Source organism: Salmo salar, unplaced genomic scaffold, assembly GCF_905237065.1.
Source record: "Salmo salar unplaced genomic scaffold, Ssal_v3.1, whole genome shotgun sequence".
NCBI classification, from domain to species: domain Eukaryota; kingdom Metazoa; phylum Chordata; class Actinopteri; order Salmoniformes; family Salmonidae; genus Salmo; species Salmo salar.
The window spans coordinates 107,501-124,575 of NW_025548267.1; the positions used below are offsets into that span (position 1 = coordinate 107,501).

Here is a 17,075-nt window from a genome sequence, read left to right on the forward strand (position 1 = left end):
CTAACATACTCTAAATTTATGCTTTCGCCGTAAAACCTTTTTGAAATCGTAAAACGTGGTTAGATTAAGGAGATGTTTATCTTTCAAAGGGTGTAAAATAGTTGTATGTTTGAAAAATTTGAATTTTGACATTTATTTGGATTCAAATTTGCCGCTCTTGAAATGCACCTGCTGTTGATGGAGTGCACCACGGGGGGGACGCCTGCGTCCCACCTAGCCCATAGAGGTTAAACAGCTTGGAAAATTCCAGAAAATGATGTCATGGCTTTAGAAGCTGCTGATAGGCTAATTGACAACATTTGAGTCAATTGGAGGTGTACCTGTGGATGTATTTCAAGGCCTACCTTCAAACTCAGTGCCTCTTTGCTTGACATCATGTGAAAATCAAAAGAAATCAGCCAAGACCTCAGAAAATAATTGTAGACCTCCACAAGTCTGGTTCATCCTTGGCAGCAATTTCCAAATGCCTGAATGTACCACGTTCATCTGTACAAACAATAGTACGCAAGTATAAACACCATGGGACCACGCAGCCGTCATACCGCTCAGGAAGGAGATGCGTTCTGTCTCCTAGTGATGAACGTACTTTGGTGCAAAAAGTGCAAATCAATCCCAGAACAACAGCAAAATACCTTGTGTTGATGCTGGAGGAAACAGGTACAAAAGTATCTATATCCACCGTAAAACGAGTCCTATATCGACATAACCTGAAAGGCCGCTCAGCAAGGAAGAAGCCACTGCTCCAAAACCACCATAAAAAAGCCAGACTACGGTTTGCAACTGCACATGGGGACAAAGATCATACTTTTTGGAGAAATGTCTTCTGGTCTGATGTAACAAAAATAGAACTCTTTCGCCATAATGACCATCGTTATGTTTGGAGGAAAAAGGGGGAGGCTTGCAAGTCGAAGAACACCATCCCAACCATGAAGCAGGGGGGCGGCAGCATCATGTTGTGGGGGTGCTTTGCTGCAGGAGGGACTGGTGCACTTTACAAAATAGATGACTTCATGAGGTGGGAAAATTATGTGGATAAATTGAAGCAACATCTCAAAACATCAGTCAGGAAGTTAAAGCTTGGTCGCAAATGAGTCTTCCAAATGGACAATGACCCCAAGCATACTTCCAAAGTTATGGCAAAATGGCTTAAGGACAACAAAGTCAAGGCATCGGAGTGGCCATCACAAAGCCCTGACATCAATCCAATAGAAAATTGCTGTATGTTGGGGTGTATCAATGTATCTAACTACACATTAAACACTGAGACCTGTTGGGGTCTATAACTGTTCCTGTGGTGTTGGAGGTCTTCACTGCAGTAGACTGGATCAGCTCCTCTGTCCCTCACTCATCTCTCTCTCCTCTCTCTTTACCTAGTGACCCTGTTCATCAGAACGTCATGGTGGGTGGAAAAAGATGCTCTCTTCAGCAGCGGTGAATAACCACAACCCTATCAGTCCATCTCTTTACTTCTCATTTCTCTTATATTCTCTCTCCCCCCTTCCCTTTTCACACCAACACACTTATCTTTAGACGCTGCGGCCTTGACCTCTGTCAACAGCATCGGCAACAGAGAGATGTGAAGTTTCCACAACAGAATTAGGTTTAGTTTATCATGTACTTCTCTTTAGACGCTGCAGCCTTGACCTCCATCAACAGAGTTAGAGTCAGTTTATCATGAGAACATACAGACACCACTGACTGGAACCAGCTGACAGTATCAGTTGTAAAGGCTTCATTACTACTAACAGAAGGAAAGTTGTAGTGTCCATGATGAATGATGTAAAGGCTTCATTACTACTAACAGAAGGAAAGTTGTAGTGTCCATGATGAATGATGTAAAGGCTTCATTACTACTAACAGAAGGAAAGTTGTAGTGTCCATGATGAATGATGTAAAGGCTTCATTACTACTAACAGAAGGAAAGTTGTAGTATTATGTCCATGATGAATGTCGTAAAGGCTTCAATGTGTTTTATATTCTAATTGTTTATGTAAAATTGGAAATTGTATTTTTCTAGGATTTCATTTTGTGTGTTCAGCTTAAGCAACACAAGTGTATGGTTGCCAACTTGCCAAATAAAGTTCCATGTGTTGTATCCTGATTTGTCCACTAGATGGCAGTGCTCCATGTGTTGTAACGGTGTAATACTGAACTGTAATACTGTTATACATCTATTACATTCCCTGGCTGCAGACATGGATGATCCTTTAACCTGTTATGGCTAGGGGGCAGTATTTTCACGGCCGGATAAAAACGTACCCGATTTAATCTGATTATTACTCCTGCCCAGAAACTAGAATATGCATATAATTATTGGCTTTGGATAGAAAACACTCCAAAGTTTCTAAAACTGTTTGAATGGTGTCTGTGAGTATAACAGAACTCATTTGGCAGGCCAAAACCTGAGAAGATTCCATGCAGGAAGTGCCCTGTCTGACAATTTCTTGGCCTTCTTGATTATCTCTATCTATTACAGGGGATCTCTGCTGTTACGTGACACTTCCTACGGCTCCCATAGGCTCTCAGAAGGCGGCAAAAAGCTGAATCGTGGCTTTGCAGGCTCTGGCTGAAAAAAAGTAGCGCGTTTGGATAGTGGCTGGCCACAGTACTGTACTCAGGCGTGTGCCCGAGTCGACCCCATGCTTTATTTTCTTTCGTCTTTTTACCTAAACGCAGATTCCCGGTCGGAATATTATCGCTTTTTTACGAGAAAAATGGCATAAAAATTGATTTTAAACAGCGGTTGACATGCTTGAAGTACGGTAATGGAATATTTAGAAATCTTTTGTCACGAAATGCGCCATGCTCGTGACCCTTATTTACACTTCGGATAGTATCTTGAACGCACGAACAAAATGCCGCTATTTGGATATAACAATGGATTATTTTGAACCAAACCAACATTTGTTATTGAAGTAGCAGTCCTGGGAGTGCATTCTGATGAAGAACACCAAAGGTAATCAAACTTTTCTAATAGTAAATCGGAACAAAACATGCATGTATTGTATAACATAATGTCCTAGGGTTGTCATCTGATGAAGATCATCAAAGGTTAGTGCTGCATTTAGCTGTGGTTTGGGTTTATGTGACATTATATGCTAGCTTGAAAAATGGGTGTCTGATTATTTCTGGCTGGGTACTCTGCTGACATAATCTAATGTTTTGCTTTCGTTGTAAAGCCTTTTTGAAATCGGACAGTGTGGTTAGATTAACGAGAGTCTTGTCCGGAACCTACAGAGGCGGCCCGCAGTCCGGAACCGACAGAGGCGGCCCGCAGTCCGGAACCGACAGAGGCGGCCCGCAGTCCGGAACCGACAGAGGCGGCCCGCAGTCCGGAACCGACAGAGGCGGCCCGCAGTCCGGAACCGACAGAGGCGGCCCGCAGTCCGGAACCGGCGCAACCAGAGTCGCCCTGCAGTCCGGAACCGGCGCAGCCAGAGTCGCCCTGCAGTCCGGAACCGGCGCAGCCAGAGTCGCCCTGCAGTCCGGAACCGGCGCAGCCAGAGTCGCCCTGCAGTCCGAACCGGCGCAGCCAGAGTCGCCCTCCAGTCCGGAGCTCCCAGATTCGCCCTCCAGTCCGGAGCTCCCAGAGACGCGCCTCAGCCGGAGGTCTCCAGAGACGCGCCTCAGCCCGAGGTCTCCAGAGACGCGCCTCAGCCCGAGGTCTCCAGAGACGCGCCTTAGCCCTGAGCCTTCAGCGGGGTGGACAGGTTAGGTTGGGGATTAGGGCCAGAACCAGAGCCACCTCCATAGGGGGGAGTATTGGGGAAGGGGGTGTTTGCACAGGAACAGTCGGTGACGTCGACCACCCTCCCTTCCCTCCCTGTAGTTTTGGGGGTTTTGTTGTGGGGTTTTTGTTTGTGTCATATGGTTAAGGTGCATTCGGTGTATGCACCTTTGGGGGGTACTGTCACGTCCTGAAAAGTGTAGTTGGCTACCCAGAAAGGTGTAGTTGGTCAGGACGTGGCAGGGGTGTGTTTCTTTTGTGTGTTTCGGTTTTTTTTGGGGTTATGTTCTATGTTAATATATTTCTATGTTCGTTCTAGTTCTTATATTTCTATGTTTAGTTTATTGGGCTGACCTTCAATTGGAGGCAGCTGTTCCTCATTGTCTCTAATTGAAGGTCCTATTTAGTAGGGGTGTTTTTCTATGGGTTTTGTGGGTAGTTGTTCTTTGTAAAGTCTATAGTACCTTACAGGACTGTTTTTCGTCATTGTTTTGGTTTCCTTCTTTTAAAAGAAGATGAGTATTCACGTACCCGCTGCGTTTTTGTCCACTTTTTACGACGCACCCTAACCACAGATCTAGGATCAGATTACTCTACCTCCAATTCTGACGCCCTTATGTCTTAGCTCACTCATTAATGTAGCCTTCCCTGTAGCTCAGTTGGTAGAGCATGGTGTTTGCAACGCATGGTGTTTGCAACGCCAGGGTTGTGGGTTCGATTCCCACGGGGGGCCAGTATGGAGAAAAAAAAAATGTATGAAATTAAATGTATGAACTGTATTCACTACTGTAAGTCGCTCTGGATAAGAGCGTCTGCTAAATGACTAAAATGTAAAATGTAAAAATGTAATGTCTTAATCGAAATTTGGACTGCCTCTTATACTCTCATCGTTCCCTTATGCCATAGATTGTACATCTCATTTGTCAGCAGAAACCACATTTCTTTAAACAAGTCAGCCATATCAGCTATGTGGTTAAAAAGGCAGTAAGGCAGTAAGGCTGAATGAACTGTTTCTCTGCCAGACAAGGCTCCGCTGAGACTCAGGGGTAGCAGTGGTAAGATTCACTCCATGGTGCTGAAAAAGAAGGCTCTGCTGTTGGGACAGCTTTATGTCGGTCCTAACAGTTTGTGTGCAACGTTTGTCACCGTTATAGTCCAATTAATGTATTGTTTAGTGTTGTGTTGTGGCTTTGTTGGCATGAATCTATTTGTACCCACCAAGATTTACAGCTAAAATCCCTACTGGACAACAACTAGGCTGTACTAAATATTTCAATTTACAACAACTTGGGACGTGCCAAGAACATTGATGTTACGCTCTTTACTACCCTGAGAGGCTGAGTATAGCCTTGCAGGAGGGAACGCAACACCCTGCTACACTCAACTCCCCGGGGAGGTACAGAGGTATGTGACTGTAGGTGGAGGTAAAGTGGTATGGGACTGCAGGTGGAGGTATGGGACTGTAGGTGGAGGTAAAGAGGTATGGGACTGTAGGTGGAGGTATAGAGGTATGGGACTGTAGGTGGAGGTATGGGACTGTAGGTGGAGGTATAGAGGTATGGGAATGTAGGTGGAGGTATAGAGGTATGGGACTGTAGGTGGAGGTATAGAGGTATGGGACTGTAGGTGGAGGTATAGAGGTATGGGACTGTAGGTGGAGGTATAGAGGTATGGGACTGTAGGTGGAGGTATAGAGGTATGGGACTGTAGGTGGAGGTATAGAGATATGGGAATGTAGGTGGAGGTATAGAGGTATGGGACTGTAGGTGGAGGTATAGAGGTATGGGACTGTAGGTGGAGGTATAGAGGTATGGGACTGTAGGTGGAGGTATAGAGGTATGAGACTGTAGGTGGAGGTATAGAGGTATAGGACTGTAGGTGTAGGTATAGAGGTATGGGACTGTAGGTGGAGGTATAGAGGTATGGGACTGTAGGTGGAGGTATAGAGGTATGGGACTGTAGGTGGAGGTATAGAGGTATGGGACTGTAGGTGGAGGTATAGAGGTATGGGACTGTAGGTGGAGGTATAGAGGTATGGGACTGTAGGTGGAGGTATATGGGACTGTAGGTGGAGGTATAGAGGTATGGGACTGTAGGTGGAGGTAAAGAGGTATGGGACTGTAGGTGGAGGTATAGAGGTATGGGACTGTAGGTGGAGGTATAGAGGTATGGGACTGTAGGTGGAGTGAAAGAGGTATGTCAACATCGGCAGACTCAACAGCCTTGGTTTCTCAAATGACTGCCTCACCTGGTTCACCAACTACTTCTCTGATAGAGTTCAGTGTGTCAAATCGGAGGGCTTGTTGTCTGGGCCTCTGGCAGTCTCTATGGGGGTGCCACAGGGTTCAATTCTTGGGCCAACTCTTTTCTCTGTATACATCAATGATGTCGCTCTTGCTGCTGGTGAGTCTCTGATCCACCTCTACGCTGACGACATCATTCTGTATATTTCTGGCCCTTCTTTGGACACTGTGTTAACTTACATCTAGACGTTCCGCTAGCGGAACACCTGCTCCAATATCCAATGATGGGCGTGGCGCGAAATACAAACTCCTCTAAAATCCGAAAACTTCCATCACGGCTAGCCATTTAGACACCGACCAAGTTTAGCCCTGATCAAACTCCGATTTACTATTACAAAAGTTTCATTACCTTTGTTGTCTTCGTCAGAATGCACTCCCAGGACTGCTACTTCAATAACAAATGTTGGTTTGGTCCAAAATAATCCATTGTTATATCCAAATTGCGGCGTTTTGTTCGTGCGTTCCAAGACACCATCCGAAATGGTAAATCAGGGTCGCGAGCATGGCGCAATTCGTGACAAAAGATTTCTAAATATTCCATTACCGTACTTCGAAGCATGTCAACCGCTGTTTAAAATTCATTTTTATGCCATTTTTCTCGTAAAAAAAGCGATAATATTCCGACCGGGAATCTCCGTTTAGCTAAACAGAGGAAAGAAAACAAAGCTTTCGGTCGACGCGGGCACGCGCCTGAGTCTCACAGTACTGTAACCAGCCACTATCCAAACGCGCTACTTTGTTTCAGCCAGAGCCTGCAAAGCCACGATTCAGCATTTTGCCGCCTTCTGAGAGTCCATGTGAGCCGTAGAAAGTGTCGCGTAAGAGCAGAGATCCCCTGTAATAGATAGAGATAATCAACAAGGCCAAGAAATGGTCAGACAGGGTACTTCCTGTACAGAATCTTCTCAGGTTTTGGCCTGCCAAATGAGTTCTGTTATACTCACAGACACCATTCAAACAGTGTTAGAAACTTTGGAGTGTTTTCTATCCAAAGCTAATAATTATTGATTTCCCAGTAAGGTTATTTTTAAATCTGGCAAGTTGATTGCGTTCAAGAGATGTAAATCTATAATTCTTTAAATGACAATATAATATTTTACCAATGTTTTCTAATTTTAATTATTTAATTTGTCGTGCTGACTTGACTGCCGGTTATTGGAGGGAAACGATTTCCTCAACATCAATGCCATAGTAAAACGCTGTTTTTGGATATAAATATGAACTTGATAGAACTAAAAATGCATGCATTGTCTAACATAATGTCCTAGGAGTGTCATCTGATGGAGATTGTAAAAGGTTAGTGCATCATTTTAGCTGGTTTTATGGTTTTGGTGACCCTGTCTTTGAATTGACAAAACATTACACACAACTCTTGTAAATGTACTGTCCTAACATACTCTAAATTTATGCTTTCGCCGTAAAACCTTTTTGAAATCGTAAAACGTGGTTAGATTAAGGAGATGTTTATCTTTCAAAGGGTGTAAAATAGTTGTATGTTTGAAAAATTTGAATTTTGACATTTATTTGGTTTCAAATTTACCGCTCTTGAAATGCACCTGCTGTTGATGGAGTGCACCACGGGGGGGACGCCTGCGTCCCACCTAGCCCATAGAGGTTAAGAAAAGGGAGAAGGCCGCCCCAACTACACACACTATGCATCCGCCCCGACTACACACACACTATGCATCCGGCCCCGACTACACAAACACTATGCATCCGCCCCGACTACACACACACTATGCATCCGCCCCGAATACACACACACTATGCATCCGCCCCGACTACACACACACTATGCATCCGCCCGACTACACAAACACTATGCATCCGCCCCGACTACACGCACACTATGCATCCGCCCCGACTACACGCACACTATGCATCCGCCCCGACTACACACACACTATGCATCCGCCCCGACTACACACACACTATGCATCCGCCCCGACTACACACACACTATGCATCCGCCCCGACTACACACACTATGCATCCGCCCCGACTACACACACACTATGCATCCGCCCCGACTACACACACACTATGCATCCGCCCAGACTACACACACACACTATGCATCCGCCCCAACTACACACACTATGCATCCGCCCCAACTACACACACTATGCATCCGCCCCGACTACACACACACTATGCATCCGCCCCTACTACACTAACACTATGCATCCGTCCCGACTACACACACACTATGCATCCGCCCGAATACACACACACTATGCATCCGCCCCGACTACACACACACTATGCATCCGCCCCGACTACACACACACACTATGCATCCGCCCCGACTACACACACACTATGCATCCGCCCCGACTACACACACACTATGCATCCGCCCCGACTACACACACACACTATGCATCCGCCCGACTACACACACACTATGCATCCGCCCCGACTACACACACACTATGCATCCACCCCGACTACACACACACTATGCATCCGCCCCGACTACACACACACTATGCATCCTCCCCGACTACACACACACTATGCATCCGCCCCGACTACACACACACTATGCATCCGCCCCGACTACACACACACTATGCATCCTCCCCGACTACACACACACTATGCATCCGCCCGAATACACACACACTATGCATCCGCCCCGACTACACACACACTATGCATCCGCCCGACTGCACACACACTATGCATCCGCCCCGACTACACACACACTATGCATCCTCCCCGACTACACACACACTATGCATCCGCCCGACTACACACACACTATGCATCCGCCCGACTACACACACACTATGCATCCGCCCGACTACACACACACTATGCATCCGCCCGACTACACACACACTATGCATCCGCCCGACTACACACACACCATGCATCCGCCCGACTACACACACTATGCATCCGCCCCGACTACACACACACTATGCATCCGCCCGACTACACACACACTATGCATCCGTCCCGACTACACACACACTATGCATCCTCCCCGACTACACACACACTATGCATCCGCCCCGAATACACACACACTATGCATCCGCCCCGACTACACACACACTATGCATCCTCCCCGACTACACACACACTATGCATCCGCCCGAATACACACACACTATGCATCCGCCCCGACTACACACACACTATGCATCCGCCCGACTGCACACACACTATGCATCCGCCCGACTGCACACACACTATGCATCCGCCCGACTACACACACACTATGCATCCTCCCCGACTACACACACACTATGCATCCGCCCGACTACACACACACTATGCATCCGCCCCGACTACACACACACTATGCATCCGCCCCGACTACACACACACTATGCATCCGCCCCGACTACACACACACCATGCATCCGCCCCGACTACACACACTATGCATCCGCCCCGACTACACACACACTATGCATCCGTCCCGACTACACACACACTATGCATCCTCCCCGACTACACACACACTATGAATCCGCCCGAATACACACACACTATGCATCCGCCCGACTACACACACACTATGCATCCTCCCCGACTACACACACACTATGCATCCGCCCGAATACACACACACTATGCATCCGCCCGACTACACACACACTATGCATCCGCCCGACTGCACACACACTATGCATCCGCCCGACTACACACACACTATGCATCCTCCCGACTACACACACACTATGCATCCGCCCGACTACACACACACTATGCATCCGCCCCGACTACACACACACTATGCATCCGCCCGACTACACACACACACTATGCATCCGCCCGACTACACACACAGTATGCATCCGCCCCGACTACACACACACTATGCATCCGCCCCGACTACACACACACACTGTGCTGCAACAGTCGTGTCTCTCTACTCAGATACCAGAGAGAGAGAGAACATAGTCTGGATTTCCTCTTATCTGTTTGTCAGGGTTTAGGAGGTATTTCCCCTGATCAGAAAGGCTCAAGTCAGTGAGGGGGAGGGAAATGTGTCCCTGTCTGTAAGCATCGTTGGACCCAGAATCCCAGTTCTCAAACCGAGGGCCATAGATTATATTCCCTGCCATTCATTACGGTGTCTCCATCCTTTTCGCAGTAGACGTTTACCTCACTGTCAGCAGTTTGTTTTTTAGTAAAGCCATAGAAGCTGAGTTGAAAATTAGATCCAATGTAAGCAGGTTTGCCACAATGGGGGCTAAAACTACAACTTTTACATCTTCTTGAGTCTTACCACAGTGACACTCAAACCACCCGCGTTTAATCCTGTTCTCAAAGCCCACTCCGGGTGTGAAATCTCCTTGGTGCAGTGTAGCGACCGTGGTGTGTTTGACACCTGCCGATTCACTCTCATGGCGATGCTTCCATTCGATAATACCGTCGCATGATCCAGAGAAGCGGAGTGTGACAGTGTCATTCAAAACGACTGTAATTGTAGAAAGCACGGAGGATTCCGTAATGTAGACAAACACATGCTGGGAAAAAGCGATAAACACTGTCTTCCAAAAACAATTCATTGTAGATTGCTGGTCTTCGGTGCGCAAAAGCTTCATAACGTCTGTCTGATTAGCGAAACGTCTGCAATCTATTCCAGATTTCCGTTCTGTGTTAAATAACCTGGGTTTGACTGACTATGCTGCTCAGCAATAGCGGTCTTCAGGCGGGTAACAGCTTCCTTCTGGCTTCTCTGGATAGCTTAGTGTCAGTGAGTAGAAAGGGAGTTGTAGCTGGTTTTTATAGGGACTTGTCCTGCCTTTTTCTTAGTCTGGATACTCTCCTTTTGTGTTTTAGAATCAGGGTAAGTGGGAGTGTCTATGGCTCTCAGTTAAAACGCACCAAAAGTGCAGCACAATCTCACATTCAATTCGTGCACATATGTACATAATTAATTTCAGCAAATTTGGTACGTTTTTGTGTGGCTTAATTCATGAGAAAAGACACGAATTTATGGGCTGCCAAAACATTGCCATCAGGGCGGGAGCTCTCTCGCAGAGAAACGTGCCAAAAAGTGCAGCCGCTCCGGATCTAAAACACATGTTAGTTTTATCAAATATGTGTTTTAGAAACGTGTGGTTTAGATCTATAGATAGATAGATATGATATGATATGATATATAGATAGATTAGATATGGCTCCCGCCATGGACATGTCTTCTTACTGTCTGGGCCTTTAGACATTGGCTTGGCAGTCAAGTCTTTCACTTTCATTTTAATGCAGGGGATCAAATATTTTTTCCCCCCACTGTATAGGTTTATATAGTAACCGTCAAAAGTTTGGATACACCTACTCTGTCAGGAATCCCGCTTCCTGAGTCTGTTTCTGTCTGAGGTTCCTGAACGCACCCTGTCTGGTTGCCAGGCAACGAGGTTAGGCGGGAGATCTATTGATCTATTTATTACCCACACCTGCATCTCATCAACCTTCTGCACACCTGGTCCTGATCTTCACCTCTTCTTAAACCCTGAGCTGACATCCATTCCCTGCCGGATCGTTAGCAACGAACAGTATGTTGTGTCAGCGTTATCAGCCTCATGTTTCCTGAGCTAGTTCTGTTGTTTTGTACTTGTTACTGGTTACTCACTCCCCGTTTACTCTGTCTACAGTCATTCTCCCGGAACATTCAACTCCCTTGCCTGGCCGTCGGTGGATACAGTGACTTCATTGGATCAACCCATTTACTCTCATCAACTCACCTCCGCTGCCGCTCCGCCTCCTGGATTATTCAATTTACACATCAAGACTACCAATAAATACTCACCTTCATTTTACTCAGCTTGTCCTGGTCTGCTTCTGGGTTCTGTCTTAGAGAATCGTGACATACTCATTCAAGGGTTTTTCTTTCTTTATTTTTATTATTTCTACATTGTAGAATAGCAGTGAAGATGTCAAACTATGAAATAACTCATAAGGAACCATGTAGTAACCAAAAAAGTGTTGGTCGGTGGTTCCCACCGTGAAGCATGGAGTAGTTACTCTCAGTTGTATGAATGAATGTGAGTCTCTTTGTTTGGTCAACCTGTCATCAACAATATCCTAACTAACTGGCCTGTGGTGATGTCAGTGGGGGCTCTAAACACCACGGAAAGGAGTTATTTGCTTGTTTTTTATCACCACCACCAGAAAATGGGCTTTGTGTGCAATGGATCTGGTAATTATGGTGGTGATGATAGATGTTATCCACCATTGCCAAGGGAGGGGAGGGGAGGGGAGGAGGGGAGGGAGGGAAAAGTAAGTATGTTATAATCCATTTAACAGCTTTCAACCTCAAGGTGACATGGTGAGAGAGAGGTGTTGCTAGTTGTGTTTAACTACAACCTCAAGGTGACATGGTGAGAGAGAGGTGTTGCTGGTTGTGTTTAACTACAACCTCAAGGTGACATGGTGAGAGAGAGGTGTTGCTGGTTGTGTTTAACTACAACCTCAAGGTGACATGGTGAGAGAGAGGTGTTGCTGGTTGTGTTTAACTACAACCTCAAGGTGACATGGTGAGAGAGAGGTGTTGCTGGTTGTGTTTAACTACAACCTCAAGGTGACATGGTGAGAGAGAGGTGTTGCTGGTTGTGTTTAACTACAACCTCAAGGTGACATGGTGAGAGAGAGGTGTTGCTGGTTGTGTTTAACTACAACCTCAAGGTGACATGGTGAGAGAGAGGTGTTGCTAGTTGTGTTTAACTACAACCTCAAGGTGACATGGTGAGAGAGAGGTGTTGCTGGTTGTGTTTAACTACAACCTCAAGGTGACATGGTGAGAGAGAGGTGTTGCTAGTTGTGTTTAACTACAACCTCAAGGTGACATGGTGAGAGAGAGGTGTTGCTGGTTGTGTTTAACTACAACCTCAAGGTGACATGGTGAGAGAGAGGTGTTGCTGGTTGTGTTTAACTACAACATTTGTTTTATTGCTTCTCTTCAACTTGGACTTGATTTCCTCTATTTCTGTATCACCAGAACTAATAACCCTGAAGACTATGTTGTGGAACAGTCCAGTCAGGAGAAGGTCAGGAGATGCTTGGGACATGGTCCTTTGTAGCTCAGTTGGTAAAACATGACGCTTGTCACGCCAGGGTAGTGGGTTTGATTCCTGGGACCACCCATTCCTAAAAATGTATGAGCACATGACTTCAAGTCACTTTGTATAAAAGCATCTGCTACACGGCATATATTATGGTAAAAAAAACTATTTTCTGGGAATATGACATTTATAGGAGTAATTTATATAGTTTATAATGGGATAAATCAGGGTTTATATAGCATGAAATGAAGATATCCGATTAACCCTTTCTAGGTACGTGAGACAATGCATATTTCCTATCAAATAAAACTAAATTGTATTTGTCACATGTGCCATATTACTGTGAAATACTTACAAGCCCTTAACAAACAATACAATTAAAACAATAGAAAATATTTACTAAATACACTAAAGTAAAAAATAAAAAGTAAAACAATAAATGAGCAATAACGAGGCTATATATTTCTTTTTTAATTTAACCTTTATTTAACCAGGTAAAACCCAATGAGGTTGAAAAACTATTTTGCGAGCGCGACCTGGCAAGAAGGTAAAACAGGGAATAGCAGCGTGTCCATAAAATATTACAGAAAAATCCAAAATACACACATATACATATTGTCACAAGTTACAATTGAAGATTTGAAACAACTGCAGTTATCAAACAGTGTTGTCGATCAGAGTCTTAAAAACAGGCCACTAACTCCCCTAACTTTACAATATTTTGAAGCATGTTCCAGCACGAAGGGGCATTATGGGAAAAAGATTGTTTCCCCATCTCAGTTCTAGCCTTAGGAACAGACAAGGACAGCAGCGACTGTGAACAAAGACTATATTGAGTGACTGATCTGGTCAGTAAGGAACAGAGATACAAAGGGAGTTGTCCCATCAATGCTTTGGACACAAAAGTGTACCAGTGATTTAGCCTCCTGGTGGAGGGAGAGGTCCATTGCATCATAGCATGCAGATCACAGTGATGGGGAAGTGATCTAGTGTTTGTAATACATCTTAAAGCACCATGATACACTGTGTCCTGAGTCATATATACAGGGGGTACCCATACCGAGTCAATGTACGGTGGTACAGGTTAGTTGAGGTCATTTGTACATGTAGGTGGACCTAGACTTGGCGCTACGGTACCACTTGCCATGCGGTAGCAGATACAACAGTCTTTGACTTGGGTGACTGGATTCTGACCATTTTTTGGGCTTTCCTCTCACACCGCCTAGTATATAGATCCTGGATGGTAGGAAGCTTGGCCCCAGTGATGTACTGGGCAGTACGCAGCAGTAACACCTTACGGTCGGATGCCGAGCAGTTGCCATACCAGGCGGTGATGCAACCGGTCAGGATGCTCTCGATGGTGCAGCCGTATAACTTTCTGAGGATCTGGGGACCCGTGCCAAGTCTTTTCAGTCTCCTGAGGGGCAAAAGGTGTTGTCGGGCCCTCTTCCCAACTGTCTTGGTGTGTTTGGACTATGACAGTTTGCTGGTGATGTGGTCATCTTGACTGACAGAGACCAGGGAACAATGCCAGACTGTATCTCTCACACTTCTAAAATGAATATTATGTGGTTTCTACTCATTTTTGCAGAAAACCTATATCATATTTGGTTTAAGGGATTGACCTGGATCTTTGGGGCGGCAGGTAACAGAGGTGAGACCAAGTCATTGTTTTACAAGTCACAAGTAAGTCTCAAGTCTAAGCACTCAAGTCCCAAGTCAAGACAGGCAAGTATCAAGTCAAGTCTCAAGTCATCTGAGTTTCGAGTCCTAAACAAGTCATAATGTGCTCTTCACCAAATCAGGGGCGGTTCTGTGTATAATAATTTTTACATAACACATTTTTTGCTATCGTTCTTTTTTTACATCCGTTATTAGACAGCGGCAACGCGGAACACTAATGATTATGAACATGGTCTTTTGCCTGCTAATGCCTGCAATGCAGTGAAGAAAACGATATGACAACAATAACATCTAATGTAACTGGCCCCTCTAACAGTACAACTGGCCCCAGCTTGGTCCCCCCAATTGAAATGGTCTAGAACCGCCACTGCACCAAATGTAATACTATTTCATATTTTTAACAAGAGTAATAGTTTATTAAATTTACGCAAATCATGAATGCTTTTGAAAAATATCTAAAATATTTCTTACTTTCCATTTATTTCCATGGAAATAAATGGGTAGCCATGAGAAAGACCCCCCCTCTCTCTCTGTGACAGCGGGAGAGGCGTGGTAGGCTGGGTCGGGTCGTGTGGGGCGGTTGCTCTCCTGTAGATGAATTAAGCAGCAGAGTATCTGCTGGCCACCCAACATGGCAACTCAAATAGAAATACATCACCTACAACAGCCTTTGCCGTGTAGAATAGAGAATCGAGTACAGATCTATATGTTGCATTTCTATCTGGAAAACTGTATCTGAATGCGGTGCCTCAGATTAAATAAGCCGCCGTTCTTCATTCATTATCAATGGAGAAAAGCTCAAAACTGCAGGGGGACAGCAGAGAGAGGGATGGTGGGATTTGTGTGAAGCATAAACACAGAGGTTCAAGCACTCGCCGTAATCAGCAGGTTAGGAAGAGTACACAACCATTCTAGGAGGCACTCTGCCACAAATGTGCTCGTTTGATCTTTTCCAGCTTCAAACAGCGTGGTGTCGAGTCAGACTGTAAATCTAATCTAGGCAAGCAGTAAGGAGATCACATAACAATACAGGCTCCAGGCATCACAAGCAAAAAGAAATGACGGATAGCTGTCGGCTATATTAGCCATGACTTACCGTTCTTTGTGCAGCTTCAAATGTCGAACAAAGTTGGAAATTGTTGCGCCTCCGTCTGTAATTTTCTTCCTGCATGTTTTGCAAGTTGCAATCCGTTTTTTGTTGATACAGCGTCGTCTTTATATCTGAAAATAATAATTTTGTGTATCATCTTTCCAAGGGCTCCTTCTGAATTCACCCGTCGACGTTCCTCTGCACTGACACGCACAATTTGATTGGCTGCTGTCCGATTCAAACTGTAATCCGTTAAATGAAGAGTTGATGCTCTGACCTCTTTTTAACAGCATCATTTATAATATCTGGGCTTCGGGGAGGGTATCAAGTCAGGTCGAGTCATAAGGCTCAAGTCCAAGTCAAGTCACGAGTCATTGGTGTTAAAGTCAAAGTTGAGTTGCAAGTCATCATTATTGTGACTCGAATCTGACTCAAGTCCAAGTCATGTGACTAGAGTCCACACCTCTGGCAGGTAGCCTAGTGGTTTGAGTGTTGGACTAGTAACCGAAAGGTTGCAAGATCGAATCCCCGAGCTGACAAGGTAAAAACCTGTCATCCTGCTGCTGAACAAGGCAGTTAACCCATTGTTCCTAGGCTGTCATTGAAAATAAGAATTTGTTCTTAAATGACTTGCCTAGTAAAATAAATGTTAAAAGTCTCAAGATTATATATGCACAGACAGTGGGTTTAAAGGTTAGAGGTCAACTGGGGAAACAAAATTTGACTAACCCTTAAAAGCTTCCTGTAGCCCTCCTCATCCTCCACCTGCACAGACGGGGGGGGTTAAAGGTTAGAGGTCAACTGGGGAAATAGAATTAGACTAACCCCTAAAAGCTTCCTGTAGCCCTCCTCATCCTCCACCTGCACAGACAGTGGGTTTAAAGGTTAGATGTCAACTGGGGAAAGAAAATTAGACTAACCCTAAAAGCTTCCTGTAGCCCTCCTCATCCTCCACCTGCACAGACAGGGGGGTTAAAGGTTAGAGGTCAACTGGGGAAACAGAATTAGACTAACCCTAAAAGCTTCCTGTAGCCCTCCTCATATTGTATGAATTGGATTTGTAACGTACTGTATGGTACAAATATACAAATTCAGGGACCTGTTTTGGCTCCTGAGCAGTTTAAAAAAAATACTGGCTGAAATTATACAACACCTCTACAATGCATCTCTAAAGATAGTTGGAAAGGTGTCAAGTGGTTTTATAAGGACAGATTTACTACATGGTGTAACTGTATTTTCCAAAGGAA

General features: G+C 45.2%; 1 protein-coding gene across 2 annotated transcripts in view; it reads left to right on the plus strand.

The window, feature by feature from the left end:
- The window catches only part of LOC123732823 (low affinity immunoglobulin gamma Fc region receptor III), a 63,003-nt gene extending 60,908 nt beyond the window's left edge, over positions 1-2,095 (plus strand). For both annotated transcript variants that reach the window (XM_045712123.1, XM_045712124.1), the window contains one exon: positions 1,375-2,095. In XM_045712123.1, the coding sequence (XP_045568079.1) occupies positions 1,375-1,435 (61 nt within the window). In that variant the 3' untranslated portion in view covers positions 1,436-2,095. The remainder of the gene's footprint in view (positions 1-1,374) is intronic.
- The last annotated feature ends 14,980 nt before the right edge of the window (positions 2,096-17,075 follow it).